At 37.4% G+C, this 15,622-nt stretch overlaps 1 protein-coding gene across 7 annotated transcripts in view; it reads right to left on the bottom strand.

The window, feature by feature from the left end:
* Window positions 1–4,942: 4,942 nt before the first annotated feature.
* CLCN3 (chloride voltage-gated channel 3) overlaps window positions 4,943–15,622 on the bottom strand; it is a 101,862-nt gene continuing 91,182 nt past the window's right edge. For 4 of the 7 annotated variants that reach the window (XM_005556279.4, XM_005556280.4, XM_065545683.1 and 1 more), the window contains 2 exons: window positions 14,778–14,994; window positions 4,943–8,221 (listed from right to left, as the gene is read on the bottom strand). In XM_005556279.4, coding sequence (XP_005556336.1) covers window positions 8,131–8,221; window positions 14,778–14,994 — 308 coding nt within the window. In that variant the 3' untranslated portion in view covers window positions 4,943–8,130. Of the gene's footprint in view, window positions 8,222–10,241; window positions 10,318–14,777; window positions 14,995–15,622 lie in introns of all 7 variants that reach the window. The other 3 variants (XM_005556276.4, XM_005556278.4, XM_065545681.1) reach the window with 1 other exon arrangement.

The following is a 15,622-nucleotide window of genomic DNA, read 5'->3' as shown; positions in this document are numbered from 1 at the left end:
GCTTCTTAAGGGCATATATTTTATGGATGTATATCCCCGTCAGTAACACAAACCTTTGGAATTGCACTTACTGAATAAAATGACCCTGTCACATGTTCTTAAGTGCCAGATAGAATCAAACTGGCAAGAGCTGAGAAACTGATAAGATGCCTGGGGTTAAAGATTCTTGACTTCTCAGACAAATAGTCTTCTGGGGTCAAAAATCTCTGCCACAACCAAAATCTGTTCCTTTCTGCCAATGGCTCATGCTGCCTTTGGAGGCAGGTAAGATGCTTTCTTCAAGGTAGGTATCTTTTGTATAATATCTTAACCAAAATGAAACTGAAAAGATCTGCAGCTTCCCTTTCATCACTGCAGGAACTTTTACAGCTCTAATGGGGAGGTCTCAGGTTTTAAGGAACTGCCATTTTAGTTAGCTCAGTAGCTCCAGGCGCTGGAACCATCTGAACTATTAACTTGTTTTATATTAAAACATTACAGTTACAGTTGGCTCACATATATTTTATTAGAAAAGATGACCAAATCACACTGGTCTTAAATAATTTTAGGCCATACATTTTAAATAAAATGTTAGAAGTTTGAGCTTTTTTCCTCAGATTTCTTTAGTTTCTAAGGGGCTCAACTATTTCTAAATACTGCCCCTAATGTTAACACACTTTTTTTTAATATCCAAATTCATGTATCCCATTAAATATTTGTTTAACTAGAAATATTGATTTTGTCACTTGGTGATCCAACAGTCTCAAGTGTGTAGTGTGTAAGATTTTTTTTTTATATGCCTTGTCAGCAATATGGATTCCAGAAGGATTTCTTATCAAGGAACAAATGAAAGGGGACAAAAAAGGTGAATCGGCTTTTCATCCATTCCTCACAGAAACCTCACATGAATGTGTATCTTCAGGAAGCTGGGCATATCAGAGCCAAGATAGAAATTAGACATAACAACTCTAAGAATATGGTGGTTATAATTCAGATGATACAGTTGTGAATGGGGTTTCCTGAAGACAGTAACAAGAAATGCGGATTTCCAGTCTCAAACTCCGACCAGTTGTGTCAGGGCTGCTAACCTGTTTTCAGGAGGTACTATCTTCCAACTACTGAACGTTTTTCATTCAAGAGCAAGCTCCCTACAGAAGATACCAAACCTTATCTTTTTCCTTCACTAAAGGCGTAGTCCACTTAAACCTAATTCACTAAAGATTACGTACCTAGGATCTGGTCACTCAATGGCTATAGTAGCTTCCAAATGGCATCTATATACCTCTGTTCTCTGAGAACACAGTTTAAGTGCCTAGGCTCTTGAATGAAGAACTTTGATCCAATCAGGATTTAACAGAAAGGCATTACCAGTTCAAATTTAGCTAAGCTTACCTCTCAGAGTTCAATAATGGAGTTTCTATATAACCTCTCAAACATGTATGTAGGATGATAACACCCAAGGAAAAATGAAAGCTACAAAACAGATTGCTATAAACTACTCTGCAGTGTCCTAAGAACTTTGCATTACCTCAAACACTGACCTTACCAGCTTAATGGCATTCTGTCCAAACTAGTCCTATCATAATTAATTTTAATGTCTGGCTGGACATGGTGGCTCACACCTGTAATTCCAGCACTTTGGGAGGCCAAGGTGGGCAGATAGCTTAAGGCCAGGATTTCGAGACTAGCTTGGGCAACATGGTGAAACTCTGTCTCTACAAAAAATACAAAAGATTAGCCAGGCATGGTGGTGCACACCTGTGGTCCCAGCTACTCAGGAGGCTAAGGTGGGAGGATTGCTTGAGCCCAGGAGGCAGAGGTTACAGTGAGCCGAGATCGTGCCACTGCACTCCAGCCTGGGCAATGTACATATGTGTGTATATATATATGTAGGTGATCCCTACAATACTCTAACCTCGACTTACTCTTTCAGTGATCTAGATTAGGGACTGACTGACAAACTAGAAACTAGTACCTTCTCAGTGCCAATGAAAACCTCCCAAATCTCAACCTCAAGCATCCTACTGTCTTAACATCATCATTCATCCTTCCGTCTCTTTCCCTCTAGTAATTTTTAAACACGACAGTCCCCTACAGTTCACAAATGTAACCACCTTTTTCATTCTTCATCCACTCCATTCCTGATTCTCTTTACCGAGCCTTTAGATTCTACTCCCCATCATTACAATCACTCCCTGCATCCTCCACTCCACTACCCTGCTCTCCATTTGTTGTATGTATCTGTTAACCTTAAGCCAGGGTTTAAAAAACTGCCTATTCCTTACCAGAGTCTGCTCAGTACCAGGTGGCTGGAGAAAAAACACAACCGTGGCAGCCTGTGTTATTTTAACCTCACGGTGGTCACGCTGGATGCCCATCGATCCTACTTTCTCATCTCTCAATCCCCAAACCCAACTCCCATCCTCAGTTTATTTCACTGAGAAAATAGGAGCAACCAAAATAACTTCAACAGAATCCCACTGCCTTACCAACTACCCCTTATACTCTGCCTTTCCTCCTTTCTATGAAGGTTGAATGTGTGTCCAAGACCCCATCCTCCCTTGCTTGCTTAAGGGCCTATTTTTCCTCTCAAACATTCCTATCATTAACAGAAAGGCTATAATTTCCTGCATCTTAAAATCTGATTGTTCTCAGATTAATTTTCCCTGTCAAACTATCAATAGCAGAAGAAGCTATACTATCCTGCATCTTAAAACTATCACGCATTACTTTCCTGGAAACCTCACAGGAAGAATTGCAATCGTCGTCTTCTTCCAATCTCTGTTGGATCCACTGCTTTCAGGCTTTGGCTTGCCACCATCGTGCTGAACCTGCTCTGGGGGAAGCTATCAGTTCTCTCTACATTGGTGCATTTTGAGCCCTCATTTACTTCACCTATCAGCAACACGTGACAATTAATCATCGCTCCTTGAAACTATTATTCATTTGGTTTAGGGGACTACCCTTCTTGAGACAGGGTCCTGCTCTGTCACCCAGAATGGAGTGCAGTAGTACCATCGTAGCTCACTGCAGCCTCCAACTCCCGGGCTCAATCGATCCTCCTGCCTTAGCCTCCTAAGTAGCCAGGACTACAGGCATGTGCTACCATGCCCAACTCATTTTTATTTTTTAATTTTTTGTAGAGACCTGGTCTGTGTTTCCCAGGCTAGTCATGAACTCCTGGGCTCAAATGATCCTGCCCAACCGTGACCTCCTGAAGTGCTAGATTTGCAGGCCTGAGCTACCACACCCAGCTTATTTTTAAATAAATCCACCAGTGGAATACCCTTCTTTGAATGTCACTACTCGCAACCCAACCTCACTGGCGGCTCCCTCATTTGCTGGCTCACCTCCCCAAATCTAAACATAAGCATGCTTCAGTGCTTAGTCCTTGTACCTCTTCTCTGTCTGCACTCAATCCGTGGTACTCTCCTGTCTCAGGATGCCGCCGCCCGGGTAGCTCTCAGGCTGGGCCTTTCTCCTGAACTCGAGTCTGATACATGCTAATGCCTATGTGACACCCCCACTTGGAAGTATAAAAGACACTTAAAACAATGTCTAAAACCAAAATTTCTCTGCACACAACACCCCAGCCCCAATCTATTCTTAAGTCTTTCCCAACTCAGCCAGTGGCCATTCCATTGTTCTGTCATTAGCCAAAAACTTTGCAGACATCCTTGACTCCTCATCACACTCTACATCCAACCCATTCACAAGTCCTGTCTATTCTACCTTCAACATGTCTAGAATCCAACCACTTTCAGCACCTCCACCAGCTTCAATCAGGTTCAGATCTCTACCATATCTCACTTGAATTATTCCACAGTCTTCTAGCTGGTCTCCTGTTTCCACCTCTACCGCTTTATAGTCTATTCCCAACAAAGGAGTCCGAGGGATCATTTTAAGTCAGATTATGTGACTTTTCTGCCTCACTGGCTTCTCATTTTATTTAGAATAAAAATCAAACACCTACACTCCCAACCTCTTTCCTTATCACTTTCTTCCCTCTCATCCCTCTCCAGCTAGTGACCCACTTGGTGTTCCTTGAACCTGGCAGGAGAATCCTTTGTATATAGCATTTTCCATTTTCTCTTCTTACATTTTTTTCTCGCAGATAAATGTACTTCTCTCACTTTCTGTAGGTTTCTTGTTCAAATGCTTCCTTATCCCCGAGGCTTTCCCTGATCACCCTCAATAAAAATGGGGTGGGTGCACACAGGCACACACCTTCACTTTTTGTCCATTAGAAAAACTATTACCATGGGGATTCTTGACCGATTTCGTATATTCTTAACAGTGTGCAGCACATAAAAATCATTTTTTAAAAATTGCTGAACTAATCCATATGTATCACCATCTGACATACTATAGATTTCTCTTCCTGCTGGAATGAAAACTTCAAGAACATAGAATAGTGCCTGACGACCAGTAATTGTTAAGTAAATACTCAGAGAATATAAATGAGCTACTCTGAACTTTTAGTGTGTTCCTTTTTACTAAAAGCTTAATAGTAAAAGACCACATCTTACTCAAAGGTTGTTACTTACCACCCTCTTCTGGCAGTTCTATTAGCAAATGTCCAAGGTGATTTTTTAAAGACGTGTAAATAAATCGTTTTACCTCTTTTCATGCAAATAGCGTAATTTTTCTTGCAAAAAGAAAAAAAATCACTTTGGAAAGTGAGCTGAAATGATCAGTTTTCTGTAGACCTGCAGCTTTCACTGACAAACAGGGGCGCTAAACCACTGCTGGTGGTATGAACATCCTGCTGTCGATCCAGCATCTATCTACTCTTCTATTGCTCCTTGCTTGCAAAGTGTAGAAATGCTTTATAACCTGAGAGAAGCATTATAATTATTACCTTTCTGGGGCTCCCTGTGCCAGGCGTATCGGCCTACACTGCATAGGGCAGCAGTGAAGAGGGAGGGCTCTTACAGATATAATTAAAGGCCAAAACCACACATTGTCATATAGATTTTAATAGATTTTCTGATTAACTCATCACAGTAATCATTTTTACTGTAATGATATGCAGCTTTACTACACTAGTATAAATAAAAACAGATAAATACAGCTCTAGGTAACATCACAGGTTAACAAACGAAGCATTCTTTGTGAACCAAAACTGAAAACAATTATTAAGAAGAAGAGATGCTGACACCCTTGCCCATTCTCATCATACCTTCTCAAAAAGGGTATTCAAATAAGGCGCTACAGTTATTATATTGGTAAATTAATTTGCCAATTAGCCAGGCACAACAATTTCATGGTCTCCACTATTTCATTTGGTTGAAAAGGAGACACACCTCAATGTACGAAAAAGAAAATGGAACAGATAACACCAAAGAAAACCACTGAATGCATTAAAAATACGGCACTTTTCCTGTATTTTAGCAGTAAGACACGCTAGGGATAGAAATACACCAAAAAAGAAAATTAATGCTTTAATTAATATCCACTCTGAAATGTCAGTCTCTGAAGCAAGATGGGCAATGAAAGGAGGAGCAGAAATAAAAAAGAGAAATATGGAAAATAAACTCCATGTGAAGTTTTATGAAGCTATCTGCAAAGAAACCGATTTCTCCTTTGAAGGCTTGTAACTCGAGACAGTAAGTTATCCAGCAGCCATGCTGAGTAGTTCATAGTCTAGCAATACCTTGCACAGAGGCAAATACACTTAAGACAAGTTGGAGATATACAGAACTATCATTGAGAAATGATTTTAGTCTGGATGGCCCAAAAACCTTTGAAAGGGCTATGAAGAAAACTTGAAGTCTATCAAAGGAGGGAAGTAATAAGGACTAATCTTAGGCAGACAGCACAGCTAAGAATGTTTCCCAAAATCCTGAAAATTTTGCTCAACTTTCAATCCTCATTATTATATGGCTTCATGATCTTATAAGTCTTCAGGACCTTACAGATCTTAATAGGTATATTATAATTAAGAACTAGGAAGTGAAGAATCACTTTCAAAATGTAAAAACAGCTCATTGCCAGTTGTGTTTCAGAAAATGTCTGTCTGGGCCAGGTGCAAGTGCCTCAAGCCTGTAATTCCACCACTTTGGGAGGCTTACGCAGGCGGACTGCTTGAGCTGAGGAGTTGAGACCAGCCTGGGCAACATGGCAAAACCCCATCTCTACTAAAAATACAAAAAAAGTAGCTGGGCATGGTGGCGCATGCCCGTAGTCCCAGCTACTTGGGTGGCTGAGGCGGGAGGATCACTTGAGCCCAGGTGGTCAACCCTGCAGTGAGCCAAGACCGTGCCCCACTGCACTCCAGCCAAAGAAAAGACAAAAATAAAATGTCTGCTTGCAAAAACTTCATTTTCCTATCAAAAATGCATAATTACAGAATATTTAGGCCAGTCCTTTGAGTAAACTGCCTTTGCCAATTGTGAATTAAGACTGTGATTAAAACAGACAATTCCAAAAACAAAAATCCCAAATATACTCCAGTGCATTTTAACTCATCCTGCAAAAAATGTCCAAACCATCATTGACCACTTCAAATATGGATGTGACCTAGCTCGAGATTCAAAGGTTATTTTCATATTAAAATTTTAACTGCTATCTTTGCAATTCTACTGTTTTTAAATTTTTTGATTTTTTTTTTTAAGAAGGTAAACACTAACTTTTGGTTTTATTCTCCAAAGTAATGTAGTTTTTCAGTTTTCCAGTTAATGTAGTTTTTCAACTTTCCAGTTAACGTAGTTTTTCAACTTTCCAGTTAATGGGTCAAAATGGACAGGTCAGAAGACATAATCCGGAGGATGGCAGTGAAAGATCAGAGAACGGTTTATGTACACACTGGATCACAGAGAGAACCACAACCTCTTTTTAAACCTTTGTTCCCACTGTAAACTTTGTTCATATCTCCATATTTGTAAGTCTGAGTTATTCTATAAAAATCACATTAAAAAGGTAAAATTACTTAAGTGCAATATTAACTGATCTGTATTTTATAAATTTTAATCCATAAAAATATAAATAAGAATGGTAAATTTTTAAGAAAAAAAATATACATTTAGTGCAAGTTATGAATTACATTTCTTCTTCAGTGTCAGCCATGTGATATCTTGAGAAAAGAAAAGAATGACTGATCTAATTTCAATTTTAAAAATTCCAGTGTTTTAACATGCAATTAATACCAGATACAGCTAAACAGAATACTTCCTTCTCTTTACTTCAAAGCAGCAGCATTTTGTTTAATTATGCTGAACAGCACTTGTATATCATAGTAGTTTTAGAAATAGAAAATTTGCATAAGACCAGGTCACATTATCCATAAAGTCTGAGAGGAAAACAAAAAAGAAAACTGTTTATCCTTTAAAACCAAGCTTCATTGTTTTCGGTTTTGAGCCACATGGCACACAATGAGAGATTTCGTTCAGGCTTCCTTCGAGATTTTACCTGTTTGATCAACCTTTGTTGTGGTGCATGTGTACTGTTCCAAGCGTTTAGTGATGGTACAAACTACATGGTTAATGGCACAAGAAACACTCCCTTCTTGTGATGAAACCTCAGTAAAATCACAGTACATCTCAATATGAGAAAGGACTGCTTCAAAAGGGTACACCGATTTAAAGAGGCTTTGTTACAGCTCAGGAGAGAGAGAGAGAGAAATAAAGGCTCTTCTGGAATGTAGAAAGGTAATGCTTAACTATACAATTCATGAATTAAACAGAACAGTTTTGATTTAAAAAAAAGGGCAAGACCTTGCAGTTTTATAGATGGCTCAATTCAAAGCAATCCCTCCAGAAATAGGGACTGATAATGTGTCTTTGCAATGTTGGAGCAACAGGCCAGGTGCTCGAGGACTCTGCTGTCATCTCTGTCGAGGCGCAAGCCTGCACTATCAGGCACATCCTCAGCTGAATGCATCCAGTGCAGAACAATAGGAGTTGATATGCTGCTTTCTGTTAGGCGGGAAACACCTCACTCCTTTCCTTTTCTCTCCTTTCCCTCCCCAAACAACTCCTCCATTCCACCAGCATTATTTGCAAACCACGTTGCAAAAACCCGGCTTTTATATTTCCTTTCTTTTTTTGTAACGGAGGAAAAAAAAGTAGACGACTCCCTCGGGTTAAAGAGTTGTGCTATTCAACAAATAAACTTCCTCTTCTGTTTCTTCTCTCTCCTCATCTGTGAGATTCAGTTGAACATTATTGAAGCGGGGTCTTGGTTTGCCGTCTGGGCCATATGCCGGAGGATATCTTTTTTTGTTATAATGCCAAGGAGGCGCCTGAAAGGAATAAACAGAAGACTCCCATGAAATAAAAGGGAAAATAAAAGGAGAAGCTAAAACTATAGCTAAATCCTTTTTGTTGACAGGAATAGAGCAAAGCAAGCAGCCTGATTTTGTCTTTCCAAAAAGTACTTTATTGGTAAAGATATTAAAATTATCCAGCAACCATCCTTTGGTATAAAAAGTTACTATGGTCACTAATAGTATGACAGCCTTTCCACTGAGAGTCTGAGGACTGCATGCCTCAATGCAGCACAGCTATTTTGATTAATGTATGCCAACAAAAAAGGAACAAAAAATGGATGGATGTATGAATACGAAATGATACTGATCCCATCTGAGGAGGAAAATTGATTGCCATCACATGAAGAAAGCAAAAATGATGACCAAATCCTCTCAATACTTTCTCTATTTATTTATTTATTTACTGAGACAGAGTCTTGCTCTGTAGCCCAGGCTGGAGCGCAGTGGCGCATCTCAGCTCACTGCAACCTCCGCCTCCTGGGTCCCGGTTCAAGCAATTCTCCTGCCTCAGCCTCCCAAGTAGCTGGGATTACAGGCACGCGCCACCATGCCCCGCTTATTTTCAGACAGGGTTTCACCATGTTGGCCAGACTGGTCTTGAACTCCTGACCTTGTGATCCACCCGGCTCGGCCTCCCAAAGTGCTGGGATTACAGGCGTAAGCCACTGCGCCTGGCCACTTTCCCTTTTTTTAACCAAAATTAACCAATTTTTCAAAGATAATTTAAGGATTGCCCACTTGTATCAGAATCTTCATGAAAGCACATACTATTGAGATAAAATGCATATAAAATGGTCAACACAGAACATCAATCCCAAACATCAGAGCCCCAAGAACAAAGCTATAAAAGAACCCAAGTTTCTAGGACACTTATCAGTGTTTTCCTTTTTTTGATTTAGGCCAGAAAAGTTAAGATACAGTGCTTTTATGAAAGTCTTAGTTGTTAATGCTTACATTAAAAGATAGGTGAAAAATCAGAAAGCAGTCCTAAAAGATTATTACAGGTGAAGCAGAAAGCGGAATGAATGAGTTGCTACGATAATATTCTGGTTAGTAGTTTTTAAAAAAAGGATGCATGAAACACTTGTGAAATATTAGCATACAACAGGAATACATAATCAGTTGTGCACTTAAGCAAACTGGGACAAGTTTCATATAGGTATGACAACTGCAGGGCAAAATAATTTCAGGCATTAATTGCTAAAGCCAGACATTTTTTATGTTATGCAGTAAGATAATTCAAATTTGTAGTCATGAAACCACTAGGACATAAAGCCAGTTAAAATGAATGCATTTGACTCTAAAAGCTGCTTATAGCATTCTAGAAACATCATACAAAAGGGACACACACATAATCTAGGTACAATTTACTAATGAGATGGCAGGACACACACTGTGACTTTGAAGATATGCAGGGTATAGCAGAAAAAGAACTAATGCTATGATCACAAATAATATACACATTACACTCTAGGTAGTGTGCCCATTAAAAAATCAATTTAACTGAAAGCAATTCTAATTGCTAAGCTCCTTTAAAATCCTTTAGGAGCTTAGATTTACCATAAGACTACCACAAGATCAGAAAACATTTAAAAAAAAAAAAAAAGGGCTTGGAGGGATGGGTCAGACATTTTTAACCAGTCAGGAGTCTTCTGAGACCGGTGTATCCACTGAGGTAGACAGATTTGCCATATTCACTTTAAGAATGTCCAATAATATTCACTTATTCCACTACCAAACTGTTTACAGTTCTGAAATTGTAATGAACGATTTGATGAGAGGTGTTACTTTTGCTTACTTTCTATAAATGGGATTTTACACATATCTAAATTTATCTTACAGACATATTTTATCAGATACAAATATAATTGGCAGCATAGTAGGATATTTTTGTTCAGCAGATATCTGGGAAAGAGAGAACTCAACAGTTCACAAGTTTCATGCTTCCTGACTTCTAAGGTGTCTAATGAGGAGATCTGATATATCTAATCACCAAGGGTTCGACGTGCTGCTTTAGTTGCTCGAGATGCTCTAATATGTTCTTCTTTGTGATGATCCCCAAGACAATCCTGAAACAGATTATTATGCTAATAACTGTGTGAGAAATTAAATTAAAAGAGGTTCCAATCATAATGATAAAGAATGAGAGAAAAAATAAAAACATGAACCATAAGAATGAGTCTCATGAACCTTAGGAAATAAAAACAAAAATGATTTAAAGTTCCAGGTTCCTTTTGCATAAATTTTACTGACTTTCAAAAGTGACATAATACTAATCTTCAATATCAGTGGGTTATTTTTCTTTTTAAATTAAAAATAATATTATGAAAGTTTGGAATGAAGAGGACTACAAAGCAAAATACAAAATAAACTTAATATTGATACATAGCTATAGACCTCTGATATGTAGAGTTTCATTTACAATGTCCTTTCCTCAGAGGAAAATATTTTTCTAATTTCTATGATGTCACAACACAGCAGCTATCATCTGGATCTACCTTCACGAAAAGGTAGGAAAAGGCTGTGAGACTTTAAAAATCCCATGGATTTTACTATACTTTCAAATTCAAATTAAAGGCAATGTGCACTGAATAAATAATGCGGACCAAAAGAAGCACTCCCTAATGTTCAGGAGCTGTGACCGCCACTTCTTAAAGCAAGCTAATAAAATGTATTTATGATTAGGAATTAAAAGGACTTTCACTTTCTGCATTTTTTCCTAAATAACAATTGTTTCTCATTTAGCATGTCATTGTTATCACATCAAGCAAAGTAATGGACATAAATTCTCATAATGAGGATACATGAAAATAATAAGATTGCTAATTAAAATAAAATGATGGTTACTGGTTTTATAATGGAAATTAATGTGGCAATATAAACAGTGAAAATAAAAAAAAAAAAAAACCTTAAAAAAACTTTAATCTTTAAATTCTGGAAGCCCATCCAAAATACCCTTCAGGATGACTGGACATTTCCCTGATGATCTCATTAAGTCAACCTCCCTGTTAAACAGCCTTTGAACATTCAGACTTGAACGACGTCACCAGGAGACTTCAAAGTAGCCTGTCCCTATAGCTATGTCCAGGTGTAAAATACTTAGCTTGATGGCTGGGGTGGGAGGTGGGGGAGCAGGAGGACAGAGAATGGGAAGGACAGAAATAGTTCTCTGCTCATGTTTTCTCATTATTATGTTAAAAATAATGTATCGATCCTTAAAAGTTCTCAGAGCATGGGAGCAACTTCCCCCTCCAAAAAAGCTCAGAAAATGCACTATATAAAATGAACATTCATTCATTCAACAGATGTTCTTCATCGACTAAACATTTGAGGTTTCTTTTTTTTAAGCCATCAATTCACTTTATTTTATTGTTGTAGTCAGGAAATGTGAAAATCTTGGCAATTAAATATAACACCAATTTAATTCTTACTCATGCTTTTCTATCCAATTATACAGAATGATTAATTTCAGTTAGTATCATCTATATTGTAAACTCCACCAAATCACAAAATATACTAGGAGGAAAGTTACAAATGTATAAGGACCCAGTGGCAAATGTAGAATTTTACAAAGTAATCTCTGTATTTATAAAGTAAAAGCCCTAAAAGAGGGAGAAACCTACATTAATGGAGAAGAGTGATTCGAGCATAAGTCCAGAGTGCTACTTAGTAATTTTACAGATTGGAAGGAAAATCAGTGCAAAATGTGGCTCATATAAAAGACTATTTGCTGTTTCCTTTTGGGCTAAAAACTAATGATGTAAGAGTTAACAGGGCATAACCCAGCATTTCCAAAGCATGTTCCAAGAAACACCAATTCCCATGAGTTCTTCCATATCCTTCCCTGCAACCCAAAAATAGCTGCATTTTCAAATAAGTCTGGAAAACCATGTATCCTATTACCCTCGCCCGCATCTGGGAATCAAAGAATATCAACGTATTATAAGTTCTGAGGAATTCCATAGTAAAGAAACCTCAATTGTATTTAATCCAATACTTCCCAAACTCAGACAATCACAAAATGTTTTTTTCTCAGCCACTCCTATTAACATCCTGCTAATTCCACCAAGATTAACTGATTTTGAAAAATTCTAAGTTAAAAAATAAAGTGCAGAAAATCAATAGCTAATTTAAATTTTTGTAATTTACAAATATCTTTCCTTTTCATCTCTCTATTCTTTTTCTCCTTGCACCTAACGTTCCAGATTTGTTCTCTCTTCCTCCAAATAACTATTTTCCATTTCTAAAAATGCAGTATGAAGTACACATCAATGATAGCTATGCAGAACTTCATGGTCTCCATTAAAAACCAGAAGATAAATCATTTCTTTTCTGGGTTTTAAATAATTTAAGTGAGAAAAAAACACCTGATTTCCTAACACACTTCAAACAAAATAAAGTCCCATGAGCCACTTCCCTAAATGATCTCTTTTCTTCCCATACAAGTATCAATTTATTTTCCTTGACAGACAGAATAAGGAAAATATGATGAAAGCAATGAAATATATTCCCTTAGAAGAAAGTCCAACCCCTTCTTTCATATGAACAGGCAGGACCAGACAAAATTTTAATTAGCTATCCACCCCTCGCCCTACACACTTCGTTATTTTTACACTTTCTTTTAAACATTTTCCTTTCTAATATCTACGCTGCCAAATACCTGGGGATTAATCAACAAACTGAAATATGAAAATTAATCCCTAAAAGTTCTGTGATCATAGTTAACCATAACTCAACAGAATAACATTTACATTTGTTAGCCATGCCAGGAACAGAAAACAACTTGAAGCAAATAATAGTTTGTAACAACTCAGCTTAGGTTCCAACTGAGCCACTTAATAAATAAAAGGGCTCAAGGACTAGCAAAGATTTATGAAAAGTTACATTTAGTACTGAGTTTTTAAAATTAATGAAGTTGGTGCCATTATTTATTCAAACAATATTACACAAAGAAAAATAGTAACAGTAATAATTTATGACATACATCTCTTCTCCAATCAGTATCTGTGGTATTTAATAATTCTAAACTCCCTGCCTTTAATTAAGGGCTTTATCTCTTTAATGATTTATTTCATATTCCTGAAGTTATTTTAACTAGCACAGTGAAAAACACTAAACATAGATCTAATCCTCTAATTTCATATTTCTATTCTTAACCCAATCTAATACATTGGCCAAGAAAATGTTTTAGTAGTTTAAGAAATCACAAAGAAAGACAATTTCTATCAGTCACTTAAGCGCAAAACAGTAGCAAGAGACTGGGTTTTCAAGTCGGGAAGACAGTTTGATTCCTTGAACCATGACTTGTTCACCACATGACTTTGGGCAAATTATCGAAGCTTTTTGAGCTTTAATTACTACATCTGTAAAGTAGGGATATAACTATCTACTTTGCAGAGGTCCCACAAAGTTAAATGAGAAAATACGAAGGTGTTCAAGAAACTAATGTCCTTCCTTTTCTGTTCTGTTCTTCTCCTTTCTCTGGACAGGAGTCACGTATTCTGTCACCAATGTGTTTTCTATAACATGTTAAAAAAAAAACTGCTAAGATTCTCTAAGTGTTTAGTATTTCAACCAGTTTTACGCTGTTCAGGATTAGCCATTCGGTTTATGCATAATCCAACATGCTCTGTTTTTCCTCTCTAGCCTTTCTGGTATTTGCCTTCACATAAAACAACATTCTTAAGTTCAACAAGAAAGAATATATGGTGGAAATAAAGGGTCCTAAAGAAAGAAGTGTGGAGAAACAGATCCGAGGTCCAGGAAAAGAGCAGTGGTGATGAAGTAGTGTATTTGCCAAATTAATTCTGCGCATTAAGGTCTCCACAACCCCCATGACATCTGTCTCTTTCCTATATTCCTGTCAATGGAGAAACACTGGCAGTCCATGTGTAAAAGGTGGAAAAATAAATTATCAATGTATGCATTTTAAATACATGAGTATTTGTCTTTAGCAGTTATATAAATATAAAAGATGTGTGTATAGAGAAGGTAGACAAAAGGAAACAAAGCATTTGTTAAAGGAGATTTTTAGCTAATTTACAAATTTCATTTAATTATATATTCTTTCCTTCATTACATGATAAATCAAATACTGGCTGAAAGAGTAAATAGCAAAATATCTAGAAACTTATTGTACTAGAAATTTATATACTAAAAATGAAACATTTACAAAAATAATACAGGGTTTTGCAGTGCTCCATACAAGTTAGGTCCACTCTTCCCCTAGGAAAAGCAGCACTCTAAGCTCAACATGCTTTCATGCTGGAGATCTTTCAGCACCTCTTTTCCAACTTTGAGGGATTATTTACAAATGCCACTGTTTGGCAAAGAGCAGGCAGATGACATCTTTCTTATTCTATAGTAAATGTGAAATTTGATTGACTGATCCTGTATTTGTGCCTATACCATACGACAGACTTTGCCACCTGGGAGCTGACTCACATGCTCCCCTAATAACTATACAGATTCCACTAAAAAGGATCCTACATTCTAGCAAGTGAACGGATTCCTGTGGTACCAGACTTACCCATTGTGAGTTACAAGGCACTGCCTCAGTCCCAGCTTTCGGAAAATATCCACCACAATCTCCATTGGGGTGTGGTCTGTCACTGTAAAAGGGCTCATGTCAAGAATGCTTCGAAGCTTCAATGGCCGAGGACTTTCTGCTGGAAGAGATGGGGTGTGCTGTGCAAAACACACCCGAGAACTGCCAACAATACCTTCTTGTTTTTTCCTGGCACTTTCTGAAAAGAGAGAGGAGACCAACACCTTAAAATTGATAGATTTTTAAGTAGGCAACCTGTTTATTCAGCAATAAAAAGAAACTAATGTATCCTATGACTTCTGATCCCTTCATTTTTTCCTATCTTCTCCTTAACCAAGAAAGGAGTCAACTGAAAAGCCACTTAGCAATTTTTTATATCTGATTGAATTAGAAGTCAACAATAATATATCATCTTCATGGAAGAAAGTATTTTTTGGTAAAGTTATATCATTGTACACTTTTCTTTACTGAAGCTGTTTTCTAACTTGGGGACTAAGGAAATGGGTTTGGAATATGGGATTTTAAAACCTGCACAAATTCTGAGCGCAGTTTATTAAAGGAATCCATCATCAAATGAAGCCTGCCTCTGCTGAATGTTACTTATTCTGCACTGGAGGTGGCACTAAAGAGAGTTTCATCCTTGCTTTGATTATGCTGCATCCTCCATCCCTATGAATTAGCTGGTTCTTTTTCTTTTCTCATGTTAAAGTATAATTTTCTAGAAGAGTCATGAACGTTACAGATGAGATGAAGCTACAATTATGCACATAATGCACACAGACTGATTTTGGGGGGTTGTTTTCTTTGTAAAGGCTTTGTTAACTTCT

This window comes from Macaca fascicularis, chromosome 5 (assembly GCF_037993035.2).
Source record: "Macaca fascicularis isolate 582-1 chromosome 5, T2T-MFA8v1.1".
Taxonomy (NCBI): Eukaryota; Metazoa; Chordata; class Mammalia; order Primates; family Cercopithecidae; genus Macaca; species Macaca fascicularis.
This window is presented reverse-complemented; position numbering and strand designations above follow the sequence as displayed.